Source organism: Molossus molossus, unplaced genomic scaffold (genome assembly GCF_014108415.1).
Source record: "Molossus molossus isolate mMolMol1 unplaced genomic scaffold, mMolMol1.p scaffold_m16_p_9, whole genome shotgun sequence".
Classification (NCBI taxonomy): Eukaryota; Metazoa; Chordata; class Mammalia; order Chiroptera; family Molossidae; genus Molossus; species Molossus molossus.
Genome location: NW_023425403.1, coordinates 78281863 through 78301880, shown reverse-complemented (window position 1 = coordinate 78301880; position 20018 = coordinate 78281863). Strand labels below are relative to the sequence as shown.

The window sequence follows — 20018 nt, the reverse complement described above, 5'->3', positions numbered from 1 at the left end:
ATGAACAGATGTAGGTGCGAAACTGTAGCTAACGTGCTGTTGGTTGCACTCATGTGTGTCTCTGGGCAGGTAGCTTGGCTGGGTGGGAGGATCATGGGCTTTAGCTTCTGTTAGATTTGAGTTTAAATTCTGGCTTCAACATTTGCTAGCTGCTAGCTTTGCTTTGTTTCTTCACTCGTAAAATAAGCATAATGTTATGGCCCTTCAGGGTGGTTATGAGAATTACATGAAACAATGTAGGCAAAAGACCTTTAAAGTGGAGTAGGGCACATAGTAAAATCTTAATAAATATTAGGTCACTTCTTTAGGTAAGTTTCTCAATAAAATGAAGAAACAAATGTACTTTTTTCTCTTATTAAAAAAAGTACAACTGCAGAATGAATATTCTGCAAAGAAGAATTAATATAAAAACTCAAGTAATTTATGACAGTTAATAAATTCATTCTATTTTTTATTTTAATTTTATTAGAGATAGAAGAAGGGAGAGAGAGATAGAAACATTGATCAGCTGCCTCCTGCACACCCCTTACTGGGGATCAAGCCCGCGATCCAGGCATGTGCCCTGACTGGGAATCAAACTGGTACCTCTCAGTCCATGGGAAGATGCTCAATCCACTGAGCCACACCTGCCAGGCAATAAATTCATTCTTGATTTCTATATTTCAAAACACGGTGATGTAAAATTGTAATCAGCTATCTTGTAAACATTTTGAAATGCATCATCTGGTGTAACAAACGTTTTATCACAAGTCAGACTAAACTAACAGCATCTTTGATCAGTTTTTTCACATGAGCTTTCATCATTGTGATCTTTTAGATGTTTTCACAGGTTTAGTTATTTTTTGATGAGTTTTTCTATTATTTTTGCTAACCTTCCTTTTTCTTTTTTCTAGTATTTACTATTAAATGTTACCAATTTCTATTTATACATTTGTTTCGTCTTTCCCCTGTGGGCCGTTAAAAAAAAAAAGTTGATGCATTTTATTCTGTTGTTTATACAGAAAAAATATTTCAGTGTATTTTGTATTAGAGTGATTGTGTACCTGGCCTGTGGTGCTGATCCGTATTTTTGGTGACTTGAAATCATTCTACTCCTCAGGAAGGTGGCAGAGAGCACTTCAAGTTTGACTGGGGAACTGAGGGGCTCTTGATTTGATTTGGGGTCTGTTTCTTAATTTACCTGAAATTACTTTTTCCACAATTTAGTAATTAAGCATATTCTGTTATTTTTTTAATGGATTAACTCAGTTTAAAAATGTTTACTTTATATCTGACTTCATTACTTAACTAAGACAAAAGTTACTGGGTTTAAGGACATCTGAGAATGATGAAATACGTAAGGACTTTTTTGTCTTCGCTTATTGTTACTTTATTTTGAAATGAAATGGGTATATATGAAAACTGTTCTTTTCACAACATTATCCTCTTTGTCATTGTGTTTAATTTTTAAACATTCCTATTTATCTCAGCACATTATTGGAAATGAAGTATGTTCATTATTAGTAAAGTCACTTGTTTTATTCTATAATCTAATGTATATCATCAATTAAATAGATTAGGAAATCTTTACTTATTTTTTCTTTTAGAAGAAATGAAATCAAATTCTCCCACACCTACCAAGCCTAGTGGAAGCCTTCATTCTGCAAACATGGTTATCCAGAACCCCGTCCTCTTGTGATGACCTAGTACATTTGCACTTTCTGGCCGTCATAGATACCAGTGGCCCTCACTGGAGTAATAAGACAAATTGAACCCCAAGTATAGCCACTTTAAAATGGTAACTTCTCAAATATCTATTCAAGCCTAATAACAATAAATAAAATATCTTCATATTTGATTTATTTTGGAAGCTGAAAATTTTCTTTAATTCATTATTCAAGGGACTTGACCTCTCTTTATTATATAAAACCCTGTAACATCTGTATCTCAAGACCACTGTGGGGACTATTTGATAATAAAGTGCAAGTTCGGGTACCTAATACACTGCAAATAGAAAGAGGCAACTGCTGTTTTTATTTTCTAATAATGACTAGAACAAATGCCAATATATGTTCTCTGTTGAAAATGCTCATTTGTGTACTGCTTATTTATATTCACTACTATTCTTTCTTCCCTGAATCTTTACTCCTGGATAATAAATAATGCCAGCAGAAACTGAAGGTGACCATTTTTCTTTTCTATAAAGAAAAACTTAACGTTGACTACAGTTGTTTAAAACAAGATATTTGTATTATATTTATAAAGCAGATCTTCGGAAAGAGTAATTTTTAAAATGTCTCTGTAAATGGTCTTGGCTAGTATTTGGTATCTTGCTTATTTGAAAAGTCTTAATTCTTTGTCACAATTAATGGGTGGTTTGGCTGGATATAGAATTGTACTTAGAAAACAGTTTTTCTTTTCAAAGACATTTAAAACCTGTAAGATTGGCCTTTAGCTTCTAGTGGTTCTGATGAGAGGTGTTTTTTATTCCCATTTTAAGTCTTGATCTTTTAGTCTGTGACTTGTTTTGTCACTCAGGAACTTTCAAAGGTCTTCTCTGTCTCCCTGTTGATTTCAACATTTTAACTGGTACTTATTTTTTTTGCCTCCAGGGATGTTTGGAAATGTATGGAGACACTAGGCATCTGGGAGGGGGCGCTTTGGCATTTAGTGCCTGGAGGTCAAAGAGGTTGATTTTTTTGGAGTTCAGGAAACAATCTCACCCAAAATGTCAATAGTGCCACTGTTGAGAAGTATTGTGACCCTGGGGAAATATAAGAATAATCCTGACCTGCATATTGATTATGGGCTATGACAAGAGAAACAATACACCAAAGACCTATCTGTATGTTTGGTAATTATGTTATAGATTATGTTATGGGTAATTATGTTGTGTGAAACAATGGAAGAAGAAAGTGTAGATGACATGGTATAGATTGAAACAGAATAAAATAACTGTGTGAAATACAGTCATTAAGTTATCTATGAGCATATATTTACCATGTTACTGATTTTGGTATCTAGTTGTATATTATTTGCACGGTTGTGCTTAGTCATATTTTTGACAATTTTCTCTATTTTCAAGTAGTACTTGCTTTTAATTATTTTGAAAGGTCAAGAAAATTATTAACTCTTTCTATAGTGAGATATCTGTAATACAAACACTTAGCAATTGCAGATGCAGAAAGATTTGAGAAATAACATTGTTGCGAAGGCCAGAGTTTGACTGACAATAATAACTATACTTCTCTACACTGGTGTGGGACTTAGAAAGGAGTTGAGCAAAGATTGTACTTGTGCAGTGTTATAGCAGCTTCTGAGTTAGCAGTTTGCAGTTCTGTTTCATTAATGTCTTGGGAGATGAATGCCCAGAATTGCATATATAGCTATCTGTATTATAAGAATGTAAACAAAGACAAATTGCTTTTAAATCACCCACCATTGTTTTCATGGTTCATGCATATCACTGCTTTACTTCACTAATGTGGCTGACTCAGGGCACTGTGCAGGAGAAATACAGGACTGTAAGGAAGCAGAGAGGGGTGAAAATAGTGAGATGGGAAGAGAGTGAAAGATGTTAAAATAGTAGTTTGATAGTTTTGTATTAATATAGTGTTTAGGCATTTTTAAATAAGAATTAACATGTAGTCATCATTTTAATATGCATATGATTTACTTTTCAGAACCTAAATCACAACCGCAGCAGCTTCATCAGGGACAACACAGATTGTTGAATACTGAGCAAAATGGAATAAAAGATAATAATCAACCAAGATATTTTCCTCGAAATGATACCAGACAACCAAGAAATGAAAAACCTCCTCGTTTTCAACGAGACCCTCAAAATTCAAAGTCAATTTTAGAAGGCAGTGGATTGCCTAGAAACAGAGGTACTGAACGACCAAGCACTTCTTCGGCATCTGAAGTATGGGCTGAGGAGAGAATCAGGTGTGACAGACCATATTCTAGATATGATAGGACTAAAGACACCTCGTACCCTTCAAGTTCTCAGCACAGTGATGGTGCTTTTAGAAAAAGGGAGAACTCTATGCAAAGCAGATCAGGAAGAGGTCCGTCCTATGGAGACACAAGAGAAAATCCACCTCCTCAAGAATCTGTAGATTATAATAATCAAAAACGTGGGAAAAGAGAAAACCAAACAGCAAATCTGGATCATTTTTATGACAGGAAACCACGAACAATAAATAATGAAGCTTTCAGTGGTGTAAAAATGGAAAAACATTTCAATGTAAATACTGATTACCAGAATCCGGTCCGAACGCATAGTTTCATTGGTGTTCCGAATGGAGAGACAGAAATGCCGCCGAGGGGAAGGCGAGTGGGACCTATCAAGCCAGCAGGACCCATCACAGCTACACCCTATGATGATAAAATAGTTTACAATAGTGGGCCCAAAAGAAGATCTGGGCCGATTAAACCAGACAAAGTATTAGAGTCATCTATTCCTATGGAGTATGCAAAACTGTGGAAACCTGGAGATGAATGTTTTGCACTTTATTGGGAAGACAATAAGGTATGCACACTATTATATACTAATATCACTAAATTTAACGTTCTAGTGAAACTACAGAAAGCATTGCGTTGGGATTGTGAGTTTTTTCCTACATTTGTACCTGTTTAAAGTCTTTGAACAGATTTATAATTTATAAAAGAGGAGAAATAAAATTTTACTGTTTTTTGTGGATGATTAGGGAGAGTGAGTTCCATCTATTTGGTTAGGTTAAGTTTGCTTTTAGCTTGTATATCAGAATAGTATTGTCAAAGTGATTGAGTGAAGTTGAGAAGTGATTTCACTTACCATCAACTGAACTATTAATATTTGCTTTTCTTTTTAGTGAAATTATACTAATTCACAAGGAAGGAAATCATTTGAGTGGCCCAGAGTTCAATTCTGCAGATTTCATCTAGAGAAAAGGAAATTTACACAATCTGACTACCTTTTTAAAAAATTAAGAAATATTAATTATTTCACTAATAATATAGTAATTATTAAACCAATAATTTAAACATTCTTTTGTTCTACATTACATGCTGGCTAAAGAGGAAAGAGGGTAATTGTGGAGAAAGGGGAAGGGAAAGATAAAAGATGAGGTCAAAGAGGAATACAGGGATCAGATAATAGAGCCTGGCTGAGAGGGAGAAGACCACACAGTGAGAACAGGAGCGGAGAGGACGGAGGCACCCTCTGAGATAAGGGCCTTTGCACGTGCTCACCGTCTGCCCGACATTTTCTACCAACTACTCTGCTCATCCTTGAGCTCAGGGCTCAGACATCACTTGCTAAAGGAAGACTTCTTTAATCTGCCCCCTTCTCCCTCCTAAATTATTGTCTTTCCCAGTCAGGGCCTAATTCACTTTCTTAAAGTTAAGGGAATTTGTGAATATTTTAATTTTGGTTCCTAGATTCATAGTACTCCCTTACCATAATTTTAAGTTCCTTAAAAGCAGATTTTATCTAGTTTTTGTTTGTAGCTCTGTTCCTACAGTGTAATAATTTAATAATTATTTGTTGACTGTTAATTAGTTAATTTTGAATGGGGCACTGATACAGGAAAAAAGTAGACTGGCTATGGGACTGGAGATTCAGCAAGGTAATTAATACAGAGGTAAGGGAGTTATAGTGCCAGGGACCTGGAGGTGTGAGGATCAGGTCAAAGAAAAAAAAATTTTGAAGTAAATATTTTATAAGGAGAGTAGTTGGTTGATAAAGTAAGGATGGTCTCATGAGAGTGTGTGTGTGTGACTAAAAGAAGTGGTGAAAGTAAAATTAACTGAAGATTTCAAGGAACTGAAGTTTAGGCCAGGGAAGGTGGATGGATCTTTCAAAAAGATGCTGCAGGGCTTGGGATCAGGAGCCAGGTCCCACCGTGTTCAGTGAATGGTGTGGTATAGGCCAGGTGTCAGGTGTTACCTGCCGATACCAGCAAGGTGGGTACAGGGTGGGATAGCCAGGTGGCACTGTCTTAAGGTCTTTATTTGCAAGTGGGATAATACTCGTCTAGAAGCAGCAGCTTTACTGCCAAGTTTGTATTCAAAGCTAAAAGGAGGGGCCCAGACAGTACTAGCTGTGTTTTTGTTTTTGTTGTTTTTCCTGAAAACCAAAAACCTTTCCAGAAATATCAACAGACAATCTTATTAGTTGGAACTATTTTATTTTATTTTATTTTTTATTTATTTTTTAATCTTTATTGATGAATGTATTACAGATGTTCCTCATTTTTCCCCATTGACCCCCTCCTCTCCACTCCCGCCCCCCTCCTGCCTTTTCCCACACTGTTGTCTGTGTCCATTGGTTATGCATATATTCATATAAGTTCTTTGGTTTATTTCTTCCCCTCCCCCAAACTCGTCTTCCCTTTCAGGTTTGTCAGTCTAGCAAACAGTTTGTTCTTAATCCCTTCACCTTTTCACCCATTTCTCCAACCCCCCTTCCATCTGGCAACCAACAAAATGTTCTCTGTATCTATGAAAATGTTTCTGTTCTGCCTGCTCATTTTGTTTGTAGATTCCATTGTCAGTAGATATGTATTCATTGCCATTTTGTTTGTTCATGTATTTTAACTTTTTCTTCAAAGAGACCCTTCAAGATTTCATATAATAACAGTTTGGTGTGATGAACTCCTTTAACTTTTTCTTGTCTGGGAAATTCTTTACATGGCCATCGATTCTAAATGACAGTTTTGCAGGTAATCTTGGTTGTAGGTTCTTGCTTTTCATCACTCTGAATATTTCTTGCCACTCTCTTCTGGCCTGCAAAGTTTCTTTTGAGAAATCAGCTGACAGCCTAATGGGAACTCCCTTGTAGGTAAATAACTGCTTTTCTCTTGCTGCTTTTAAGATTCTCTCTTTGTCTTGAACCTTTTGCATTTTGATGATTTTGTGTCTTGGTGTGGGCCTCTTGAGGTTCATCTTGTTTGGGACTCTGTGCTTCCTGGACTTGTATGTCTGTTTCTATCACCAAGTTAGAGAAGTTTTCTGCCATTATTGTTTCAAATAGGTTTTCGATTTCTTGTTCTCTCTCTTCTTCTTCTGGCACCCGCAAGATGCGAATGTTGGCACGCTTGAAGTTGTCCCAGACGCTCCTTACACTCTCCTCATTGTTTTGGATTTTTTTTCTTTTTGCTGTTCTGATTGGGTGTTTTTTGCTTCCTTATATTCCAAATCGATGGTTGGCTTCTTGGATTTATGTACTCTACTATTGAATCTGTGTAAATTATTCTTTATTTCAGTTAATGCCTCCTTCATTTCTGACTGGTCCTTTTTTGTGCTCTTGAGGCCCTCACTAAGTTTGCTGAGGTTCTCCCTAAGTTCATTGAGCATCTTTATAAGCAGTATTTTGAACTCAGCATCTGTTAGGTTACTTATCTCCATTTCTTTTCCTGGAGGTTTTTTCTGTTCTTTCATTTGGGACCTGTTTCTTTGTCTCCTCCTTTTGGCCACCTCCCTGTGTTTGTTTCTATGTGTTACTCAACGAGAGGTATGGGGCTAGCTGAGACCAGATGCTGCTTGTTTGAAAGAATTTAGGAAAACCTGAAGCAGGATCCAAGACAGGCCAATACTATGGTTAAGCAAGTGGCAACAGCTTGGGTGGGCCTGTAAATTGGGTGGGGCGGGCCCTCAGGGAGTCTCCAGGGCGGGGTTACCAGTGTGAGCCAGGTTGCTGGAGTCCCAGATATTGCAACTGTCCGCTGCCCCAGGGAAGGGCTCACCAAAGAACAAAGACCTCTGACAGCATGTCTGTCCCGGAGAAAGCCCCCTCTCCAGCCCTCGCTCCAATGCCAAACAGCTGGGTTCTTCCCTGTATGTCTCTGGCGCCCCTTGAGCTGCCTCCCCTCCAAGCTTAGAGGGAGAGAGTCCTTTAAATCCGTGCACCGGCCCTTTAAGAGGAGCTGCCTGGGGCTTCAGCCGCCTCAGCCTTCTTGAGCCTCAGTTCCTGCTAGTTTTTCCAGCCAGAAGTTATAGGGATTCTCCTCGTGGCACTGCAACCCTAAACGGGGCGCCTGGTGTGGGACGGGGACCCCTCAGTCCTTAGGGAGGATTTTCTCAGCCGAGGTGTCCTCCTGATTTTTATCTGCCACACGTGGGTGTGGGACCAGCCCATCCACCTCCGCCCCTCCTACCAGTCTGGATGCGGGTGCTTCTTTAATTCCATGGTTGTAGGACTTCCATTCAGCCTGATTTCAGGTGGTTTTGAATGATGGTTGTTCTGTAGTTTAGTTGTAACTTTGGTGTGGTTGTGGGAGGACGCGATACCACGGTTACCTACCCGCCATCTTGACCGGAAGTCCCAGTTGGAACTATTTTACATGGCTACTCCCTGGCTATTAGGAAGGCTTGGAAAGCAAGTGCCATAAGACTATTACGCTTTCCACCCAGACCACTCACTTTCCAGAATACAGGGACTATTTGATTTGGGAAATGAAGAAGTACTTACATTTACCTATTTCTTCCTCATGCTGGGGACAAGAAGAAGTGAAGTAGTTGGAAGTCAGTGTTTGTTGGTAGAGCAAAGTGTGTCAGATGCTTCTGTGAAAGGTTGATTATGATGAAAATAGAAAAATATTTTTTCCGCATTGGACAGTGTGGGTTGTTAGTGACTTTGACAAGCAGAGAAGGTAAGTGATTGTCCTTCAAGTCAGATAATATTTCAAGTCTCACGAGGATCGTGCCCTACTAGCAAGTACAAAACTACTGCAAATAAGCCATTCAAAGCCCGAAACCAGCCCTTCGCAGCTGACATCACAGCCTCTCCAAAGAGAAGCAGTTCCAGCCATCACATTAGGGGTGGGTTAATTAAATGCTTGACTGAATAGAGCAGGCTAATTTTTAAGGTGATAATTATGTATGGCCCTTGAGTGATGTTATAAATATCTAAAAGGCCCTTGGCAGAACAAGGTTCCCCACCCCTGATTTACAGGATCAAGGATATCTGCTTGTGCTCTGTCTGCCTGCCAAAGGAAATCAAATCCTCTTTTTGAGGAAAAAACAAAAAAACAAAACACATTTCCTAGAACTTTTTCAACATTTTATCTGTAATGTCTGGCATCCTATAATAAATTATGAGGCATGGTTAAAGAAAGGGGGGGAGGGAAGGAGAGAGAGAGAGAAAGTGATTGACCAGAAGCAAAACAACAGAGAAAAATAAGACTGACAGCTATTGAGCTATTAGACCTAGTAGACAAGTTCTTTAGCAAATCATAATTGAGTAAATGCTAAGTGTCAGGTGCTTGGGATAGATCAGATAGTTCTGGCTGTGTTATTACCCATATGTCTTCAAATACCTAATGAGATTATAATTGTCTAAAAAAAATCAATAGTATGGAATTCATGTATTGCCTCTACTGAATTTATTCCAAATAATGTAATGTACCTTCTAAAAGCCAGTACCTAATAATTTCTAAAATGTTTTGAGCTTTTAGAGTATTCTTAGAATTGTTGGATGATCTTCTAAGGTGACTACTTTGATGTTAATTGGATGTGTACTTTCTGTTGAGAGTGAGGGACTGTGGGCTCTGTAAAGATCTTACGACTAAATAAGTGAGATAAACAATATTCACTCTGAAAGAGGTAAGATTAGTTATCTTCTGAAAGCACCTAATTTAAGAGATAGCTTTTATATGTCTTGTCAAGAATAGTCAGCTTTTTAATTTTCTAGCCAGAGACAAGAGTGAAGATTTAAGAAAAGGCATTGGCTTTTAAGAAATCATAATCTTAATTGCATTACAGTAGTGTTTTGGACCAGATTAATCAATTAGTGAAATTTATCACTTAAAAGTTATTCACACAAATTAAAACAACTATGAGGCATCACCTCACACCTGTCAGAATGGCCGCCATCAACAAATCATCAAACAACAAGTGTTGGCGAGGGTGTGGAGAAAAGGGGACGGACTCTAGTACACTGCTGGTGGGAATACAGACTGGTGCAGCCACTATGGAAAACACTGTGGTGTTACCTCAAAAAATTAAAAATTGAACTGCCATTTGACCCAGTGATCCCACTTCTTGGAATATACCCTAAGAAGCCTGAAACACCAATCAGAAAGAATATATGTATCCCCGTGTTCGTAGCAGCACTATTTACAATAGCTAAGATCTGGAAACAGCCCAAATGTCCATCAGTAGACAAATGGATAAAAAAGTGGTGGTACATATACATAATGGAGTACTATGCAGCTGTAAGAAAGATCTTTTTTTCTTTGAGACGACATGGAGGGACCTGGGAAGTATTATCCTAAGTGAAACAAGCAGAACAGAGAAAGACAGGTTATCATATGATCTTACTTATTTGTGGAATATAATGAACATAACAGTATGAGGAATGGGGTAGTCCCAGAGATGTGGCAGTGGGGTACAGACTGACGATCCCCAGAAGAGGGGGAGGTGGGGGAGAGATAAACCACAGAACTTATATGCATGTATGCATGAACAGTGGGCATGGACAACTAAGCTGGGGGCAGGGTGGGGAGGGAGGGAGGGGGGTATCAGAGGGGAGGAGGAGAAACATCTGTAGCAAAAGTAAATAGATTAATTTTAAAAAAAATAAAATAAAATGATGCTGGAAGGATTAAAAAAAAAAAGAAAACACTGTGGTGTTACCTCAAAAAATTTAAAATCGAACTGCCATTTGACCCAGTGATCCCACTTCTAGGTGTATACCCTAAGAAGCCTGAAACACCAATCAGAAAGAATATATGTACCCCTGTGTTCATAGCACTATTTACAATAGCTAAGATCTGGAAAAAGCCCAAGTGTCCATCAGTAGATGAATGGATAAAAAAGCAGTGGTACATATACATAATGGTACACTATGCAGCGGTAAGAAAGAAAGATCTCTTATCCTTTGAGACAACATGAAGGGACCTGGAGAGTATTTTCCTAAGCGAAACAAGCCAATCAGAGAAAGACAAATACTACATGATCTCACTTATTTGTGGAATGAACAAAACAAGCTGATGAATAAAATAGACCCAGAGACATAGAAGTAGGGTACAGACTGACAAACCTCAGAAGAAGGGGATGGAGGGGGGGAGATAAACCATAGAACCTATATATATATGTGTGTAACCATGGACATAGACAATAATGCTGGAGATGCCGTGGGCGGGATCGGGAGGAGGGTGTCAATGGGGGAAAAAGGAGAAACATCTGTAACAAAAATAAATTAATGAAAAGTAATAATAATACAATAATAATTTTTTTTTAAGTTCTTCACTATATCTTGCCTTATTTGCATTGAAGCATTTGAGGATTTGGGATGATTCTTCTTCCTCTAGACTGCCATAACTAGTTCAGCTTGTTCTGCCCTCGACTGGAATACTCTCACCACCTCCAAACGCTCTCCTTGCCTTAAACCTTATTCCTTGTGCACTTGTTGAAACTGCTACCACTGTGCTCCTGGACTATGACATAGTCTTTTACCTGTTAAACTCTTTTACCTGTGAAATAAATACATATTCTAACCTGCATAGAGCCTCAGTCTATTGGCTCTTACCTTCTTGTCCTAATTGCCTGTTGGTTTACCCTTTTTCTCACATCATGCGGTAATTTTAAACTCTTTGTAGTTTCTTGCACTCATCTTTATGTTTCACATCTCTGTGACATTCCCTGAAACAAATGCCCTTCTCAGTTCTTCACTTGGCTAAACTGTCTTCATCCTTGACGACTGTGTCGATGGTCCTCTGCCCCACGGAGCTCTTCCGAAACTCCCCAGCCTTATCAAATACCATACACTGCACCATTATGACAGCACTTGCCACATTATGTAGAAGTCATTTTATATAGTGTAAGTTCTAAAAAGATGTCAATATATTTGTTCTTCTAGGATATGCTATGACTCATTGTTTGTTGAACTTACCTAAACTGACATAATTATCTGAGAAGTATAGGTCCAAAAATACTCTCAACAACTCACAAAACATAGTAGTGTGAGACTAAAGACAAAGAGAAGGGATGGAGAGATGCGAATGTGTATCAAGAACTCGTAAGATTTTGAAAATTCCAGCATGATGTTTCTAAACTTCTTAGGATCCAGACCTGTGAGGGAAGCACCATGCATTAACTCACTTTGTAACGTGAAGAGTACTAGTTAATCAGTAAAATCAGACCTTTCCTGGTACATCCGGGGACTCGTGTTTCAGAAGGGCATGGAGAACTGTGATTTAAGCTGCCTGTGAGGCCAGTAGCAATGAGCCTTTTCCTTTGTATTTATTTTGTCTACATTTATGTTTGTTTGTTTTTTAAATAAATTGCTCCATAGTTATATATTCTGATTAGTACATAAGAATTGTCTTACTAATGTTAGTTAAAGGATTTCAGTGGCTAACAACAAAACACTGGTTCTTATACACCCATCAGCATTGACTATTCTCCCCTGACTGCCGAGCTCTGTCCTGAATAATTACTACTGTTTAGTGTATGTCAGAACTCATATTGATAAAATAATTTACCATTTTTAGCCAATTTATGGTTATTCAAAGGTAAGTTTTATTTCTTAAATACATTATTCTCTTAAAAATTATTTTCTTTAAAATATTGCATATTTGAATGTTGCTGAGAGAGTAAAGATTAAAGGTTTTCATCACAAAGGAAAAAATTTCTGTAACTGTGGTGAAGGACATTAAAGTTATTGTGGTGATCATTTGCCATATGAACATATATCAAACTACTGTGTTGTACATCTGAAACTAATACATTGTTCTGTGTCAGTTGTATCTCAAAATATTAATTTAAAAAACTGAGCTGTCAAAAAAATTGCACATTTTAACACTTAGATTATTTCTATCTGCATCAAATATAGCCTTTTGCAGACTCTGTTGATTGCCCTATTTAAAACTCATTTTTGTCTCCTCAGTTTTACCGAGCGGAAGTTGAAGCTCTCCATTCTTCAGGTATGACAGCAGTTGTTAAATTCATTGATTATGGAAACTATGAAGAGGTGCTACTAAGCAACATCAGGCCCATTCAGACAGAGGCATGGGTACGTGATCCAAATTCTGTACATAGGCATAAGCTATTTTGAAGAAAATACATAGCTCTGAAAGATTAGTCATAGTAATACAGAATTTTCCAGTGGAAAAACATGTTGAGTTTGCTTAAAACTGTCCACCGCTAAAGAAAGATTTTAATTTAATAATTACACTGAACTACAATAAAAATGAAAGCTTTGGGATTACTTTTCCTGTATAATGCTCTGTCATATTATGTTTTGGAAATAGGTGCCCGTATTTATATGTTTGCCAAAAAATTTTATGTGTAAAATTTTTATGCACATTTGTTACTTTAAATTTGACTAAAGTATGTCCAGCAGTTGTCAGATTTAAATCTCTGTTGGATACCTGTATTTCTTTATTATTTTAGTTACATGTAAATTTTGAAAAATTTAAAAGTATATATGAATTCACACTGCATTGACTACACATATATGTATATATGTATATGTACAGAGTAGCCATAAATATCTGTTTAATAACTATTAATTTTATTGCCGATTGTTATGTCGAAGCTGTATGATAAGTTTGACGATGAATTTAGAATGTACTGGCCTCATGGAGTCCCTTTTATTTAGGATTTATGTGACTGTATCTAGATTCTCAACCAAATTTAGGCAAAAACAGGACGACAAGACATATTAAAATTAGTTTGATGACTTTTAAAATTTTCTTTTTTTTTCTCCAATTTGTGGGTAACTATTAATAAACTTATGATTAGAAGCCTAAATTGTTGCTATTTTCCTAAAATATCAAAATATTCCATACAATTATATCATCCAGCCAGTAGCCTTTATCATTAAAACATACATTGTTTTCTCATGAACTGCTTTTAGTTTAGTTTAGATCTTTTTACATTTTTCTGACATGACGTCAGGGTCATACCCCCTGTTCTCTCCCCACAAAAAAGTTAAATTAAGCAACAAAAAACCTTGTAGCTGTAATCATGTTTTGGGCCATGGATCTTGATTCTATACATTGTTATTCTAGGAAAACTACTGTCTTCTAGATAATGTATTATTGTATATTTTACAGTGTGACATTACTAATGGGTTATATGTTTGATTTAGAGACTCTTTTCTTCTCTTTAAAGTTTAGCCACTTTTCCCCTAAAAGACTGGAATACCATCAATACCTAGTTTATGTCTTTCTTGGAGAAACTTGTTGTACCCAAATTTTTGCCCTGTTGATTCTCATCAGGGCTATTTCCATTATTTTTTCTATTAATGCATTTTAATCTGTTTTTTATAGTAAAAGTAATTAATTTGAGTCTGTATTTCTAGGAGTTGAGCCCTGGTTCGCTCTTTGCTTGGTGCTTCCAAATGTGTTCAGCCATCACAGCCAGAGGTTACAATAGAATTTTCACATTCAGTTTTCTTTTTTAGAGATTTAATAGGAGATTAATTTTATTCTTTTCTTCCCAAAGAGAAATTTTGTTTTCTTCATTTCTTCTCTACTTCCTTTTTCTGTTCCAGGGAGGCCGTCAGTGAGGAGCACACTGGTCATCCCTCACTGTAGCTCTTCCCCTCAAAGGTGTTGGCTGCTGAAGGGATCGTTTTCTCTCCACAGTCAGTGGCTTTTCCTCCCCGGCCCCCAGGAGTCCTCATTGCTTTGTCACTGATTTTAGATCCATGTAAACTTAGCTGGACAGTAACTTAATCAGATGTCACAGCCCATGTAGTGATTCTGTTCTGAACCACAGCAATGAGTTTGTTATTCTTCCCACCTCTTCATTAATACCCCCCCCCCCTTTTTTTTGGCCTATTTATATTTTCTGCATTCAACTTAAAAATCTTACAGGATGCTTGAAATATTTTTTCAGGAAGAAGCGGGATAGGCTCACTAAATCTTTTGGAGATTCTGGTATTTCTTTTCTCCTACTTACAATAATAAAGTGATTGTTGATGTTTTACTACTTTGCATAAATTAATATAACATATTTTTGGATCATGAACATCATTGAGGATAAGATCGTCCTTTCTTCTTTATCTGCATGAATAATTGACTTATTTGTAGAAGCATCATATTCTTCATATATAGAAGCCACCAACTTAACATATCTTCATCCATCTCCATTTATAAAAATACATAAGTCCCTAAGAAAAAGTCTGGGGGGTCTCTCAGTGTATTTAATATAGAATTAGTGTAGAGTTCTCTTAGCTTCTGAATGTATTAATGTCAGAGTATATGAGCACTCTTCCTTTTGTAACTGGGGAATTGTAACAAATTTTAAGTTCATCAGAAGCAAAACATTCACTATACCAGTAAGAAGGTAACTCTGATTGGTAAGTCACACTAGAAAAATCAAAGGGCTGGAAAGGTGCAGCAAAGTTGTTAGAAGCCTTAGCACAATTATTTACTCACACAATGGATTGTGTGATATTTTATTTTTTAACTCTTGCACTATATATGTGCATTATGATTTCTAATTGTGAAATAATGTTGTATCTTTTATTAAGAATTATGTTTGTTATTGGCACAAAATTTCAGAAAACCTCTTGTTTTCCTAAATGTAGCAATGGTCATGTATTGAAGATTGTTTTTTAATAGTTTGCAGGAAAAACAACCCCAAAAGCCTGTATATAAGACAAAAGCCTTTATAGAAATCAGTTGCCTGTATTGTCTCTTAAAGGTATAAGAATAAATCATTAAATAAAAAGCATGAAATATTAAGAGACTCAGTGACTATGTTAATAGTCTCTTGTACAGAAAATAAATCTACTTAATAGTTTAAATCTAAGTGTTAATATTTTTTTACGAAGTTTAGGAATTATTTGCCTTAATTTTTTCTGTAGACCAACTGTCTGTTTTCCCTTCCCATCTGGATATACCCTGATATTTCCAGAACATACTTACTCAATGATGGTATTTTAGATGGCAACATTTTATGTTCTAATTATGATTGACCACTTTATTTCCTCTAAAATGATTTACTTAACTTTTTGTAAGTCATTTTTTTTAACTCTACCTAGATTTCACCTGATTCTTTTAGCTATCATAAAATATTCTGTTTTAAATTTAGTATCTTTATTATAATGAGCTCTCTGATTATCACACATAATGTGAGATTCACAGCTCATTCTTAACTGAATAAATGCTCTAAATTTGTTTTTCAATTGTCTTTAAACATTGTAGGATTTTCCTTATTTTATTAAACTGACTGGAGCATTAGGAGTCTCATTTTACCTGGAAAATTACATAGGGAGAAAGCCATACTATGTATTATTTTATACTTCTGACCACTGTATGAGAAACCAGTAGGGGCAAAGAAACTGCTATTTATGTTCCCTGTTGTCCCCTTCCAAATTGGTTCCTTTTAACTCTAAAACTAATACCAGAAAATCAGTAAAAAGATGCCACAGGCAATTTGGAATTACTGAAAATACCCTGGTGCTGCTGCTCAGACAAATCTTCTGTGGTTTTAGGGTACTGTTGCTTCTGAATTGCTTTTCTAAACCTGAGAAAACACTGTCATGTCCTGATTTTCCAAGTATATTTATGACTGGAGTTCCACTCAGACTTTTATAGCCTAAGAAATGTTTTAGAACATCCTAGTTTCTAAAGTTTCATTTTAAAAGTTCATGGTATTTGCTTACTGGTATCAGGAAATGCTTATTGTTTGGCTGTTGTTTTAACAAGAAAAATTATTGTTGTATAGATAATGGTGGTTCTGATACCTTAGCATACCCATTGTGGACAGTAATTCTGGAAATTGACAGATGATTGTTATTGTCTTTTAGATGATTATTCCATCTTAACTGTTTTTCTGTAAAGTACTCATTTGTTCAACAGATGTTCATTGCACATCTATTAGGTGCCGAGCACTGTTCTAGGTCAGGGATACATATTTGTAGGCAAAACACAAAATTCCTGCACACTGCACAAAGTTAGAAGAAAGTTCCAGTTCCAGTTATGTGAAGCAAACGCAAATATTTTATGAGAGTTTTTATTCATATTTTTTGAGGCTTTAAAACAAAAGACAAATGGTGAAAATCTGGTTTACTGAAGTTTTAATTTAATGTTTAAGTCTTTATTCATTCTACCTTAGTTTAAAGATAAAATTAATGTGAAAGAAGAAAGCATTATTTAATGAATTTTATCTACTTAAAAAGTTCTTATCTATTTAAAAAAAAATTTGTCTTTAGAAGGTTTTGGATTTTTAAAAATAATTATAATATATATTTTAGTTTTAGTATACTTTAAAAAAAGAACTATCAATCTTAAGTTTTACTGTTGAAGTAACTTTGTACAAAATTTATTTTATAATGACATCTAGGAAACACATTTAGAAGTTACCTTTTCAAATTCAGATATTGTTCATAAAAATTCATAAATTTTAAAATATTAAAAGATTGGTAAATATATTAGTAAAAATATTAAAAAGAAACATAGAACCAAAATAAGCCCTAACCTATTTACTAAGGAAGGAGATTGAGTTATAATACAGAAATTAATGAGTTAAAATGGATCCTAAATGTATTAGAACAAGGTCATGTTAATAATTTTAATGACATAGTGATAAAGTTAGGCTGTGTCTAGTTTGTATTTGATATCAAAAGATCATAATAGATATTCAAAAAAGACAATTGTTATAGAAACCTATTAACTTCATAGGAAAATTAGAATTATGTAACAATGAGGTTCTGCCAATTAGTATCCTGTATTAAGTACAAGTACCTATTTCAGAAAGCTTTTCATTCTTGCTGATAAATTATTAAATTAATTAGTGGGTATAATTTACCTTATTTAAATTTCTGCATTAAAAAAAAAATTGATTGGGTCACTGAAATACATTTTCTTCTGCCGTATGTATTTTGGGGAACTTTCCTTTCAAAGTTGGCCATGTGGGCACTGCTGATTTTCTTTTGCGGTAAAAACACAAAGTAAATCGGAATGAAACTGTGCCGCTAGTTTAGCTCCATTTAAAACATACCTTTCAAATTACGGGCAGTAGAATTTGGGTGCTTTCATGCAATATCTTTAAACTTTGTTTTAATAAAGTTTGGTTATATTTGATGTGCTTTATTTATTTCTTCATCTGCTACCCAGACTTTCACAATTCCCACAGGAGGTTGTGAATTACACAAAAGGACTTTGCTGGAGAAATGAAAGCTGCTGACATAGAGGGAGAAATGGCTCATTCATAAACACATGCCGTATGCAGAGATGTGTCAGCTTGAATACTGTTCCTATCTACCGCCTAAGACCAAATTCAGTTTGTGATAACTAAAACAGATTACTGTCAAAATTCAGAGATCAGGTTTTGAGCTGGCTATATCATTCAATAGAAACATTTCACTATTTCAGTTAATACTAAGAGAACTATATGCTATTTTAGGAACTGTACAAAAGTATCATTTGAATTTTGGTATCTGATAACTTAATATATTATAATCTACTCAAAGGAACTGTATATAAAAATGTCTTTAAAAGGTTTCTGGATAATCTGAGTTTTCCTTCATTGAGCAATGAAAGTACAGATTAGATTATTATTTCACATTCCTTTTATTCTGAAAGTGAAATAACTCCCAGAGTGAAATAACATGGCAGAGTATTACCTAAGGTGTGCTTTCTTCCTTTTAAAGTAATTCTAATGATCACTCAGATTTGTTTCTAACTTTATTTAAAGCTAATAAAAATAATCTAAGCCTTAAATTATTTAAATCTTTATATTAAGTATCAAGTTAGCATAACTTTGAAAATTCTCAGCATTTTTTTAGCGTACATGAATAATACCACTAGATATTATGTTAACATTTATCTTCTAAGCCTCCGCTTGACTAGTAGCAGCCTGAATTATGGTGTAGATTAATTAAGAAGTAAATTCATGGTGCTTTAGATTTTTGCTGAATATTATGTAATTTTTATTTTTCTTTCAAAGTAGTTTCAAGGAGGCATCATGGGTGGGAGCTATAGCTAAGGGGGGCTGAACTGTCAGGTCAACTCATTTTTCCCTTTGGCATCTTGATTCAGTAGACCCAAGGTTTGTTCTCTTCTAAGTGTAAATTTTGTTTTTTTCATCCAGGAATTTTAAAGCTATAATTTCAAACTGCACTGAATTTTACTATTCCTTGGCATATATATGCAATAGACTTGCTAATGTACTCATTGCATATGAAATAAAGTAAAACAAATGAGTCTGAGAAATATTTTTGTTTTGCATTATTTCTCTGTTCTCAAAGAAGTTAATCTTACATTGGGTATATGCCTTGACTAGACACTCATGTCAGTTTATTTTAAAAATTTGTATAAATCTGAAGAGGCAGTCTTCTTAAATCGGAAAAAAAAAAAAAAAAAAATACACACAGCTCTGTTAGTTTCTAGCGAATTTTTGAGCCTCTTCTATTTGCACCTGCAAAAGCAGAAAAATGATGTTGCTCATTGCACGGTAGACTTTATTCTCTTTCAGGTGGAGCTCCCACGGTGCATGTTCCCTTTTCCAAAGTCAGTGCTTGTGGACCTTGGTGGTGATGGGCTAAAGGGGACTTAGGCTACACATTTGATCGCATATCGTAGTGAGTCGTCAGTTGTCTGTTCTGTTTAAATCTTCTCTGGTCATCTGTGTGTCTGTACTTAGTTCTATTTTTTTGTATTCTTTCTTTTATCATCTTATTAGTTATCTGTTTTCATTCTATTTTCTCAACATCATTGTATTTTTTTGGCTTCATTTTCTTTTTACCTATAGTGGGTGGCATCTCTAGATGTATACAGACGACCTTTCCTACTGACCCTCAGTTCCTGGACTTTATTAGACCTATGCTATTTATTCTAGAATCATGTGCAATAGGCTTCACTATCTCACCTCTAGGCAAAGAATGGAGTTGATCTGTCTCCTTGTGAGAAACACTCTGATGTTATAGAACTTCCAATTCCATTAAATTTGGAAATTACTGGGAAAAGTTTTACACCTTAGCTTGAAATAACTCTTTTAGCGTCCTGTCATTGGCTGAGAGCTCCATTTAGAAGGGAGAGAAGTATTGCAACAGTGAATACATTTTATTTGCCTTAAAAAGCAAAACAAAGCATATA

General features: G+C 35.6%; 1 protein-coding gene across 12 annotated transcripts in view; it reads left to right on the top strand.

The window, feature by feature from the left end:
- The window catches only part of TDRD3 (tudor domain containing 3), a 179558-nt gene that overhangs the window by 132558 nt on the left and 26982 nt on the right, over positions 1-20018 (top strand). For 11 of the 12 annotated variants that reach the window (XM_036249876.1, XM_036249881.1, XM_036249875.1 and 8 more), the window contains 2 exons: positions 3663-4513; positions 12854-12979. In XM_036249876.1, the coding sequence (XP_036105769.1) occupies positions 3663-4513; positions 12854-12979 (977 nt within the window). Of the gene's footprint in view, positions 1-3662; positions 4514-12853; positions 12980-14464; positions 14495-20018 lie in introns of those variants that run through there. The other variant, XM_036249878.1, reaches the window with a different exon arrangement.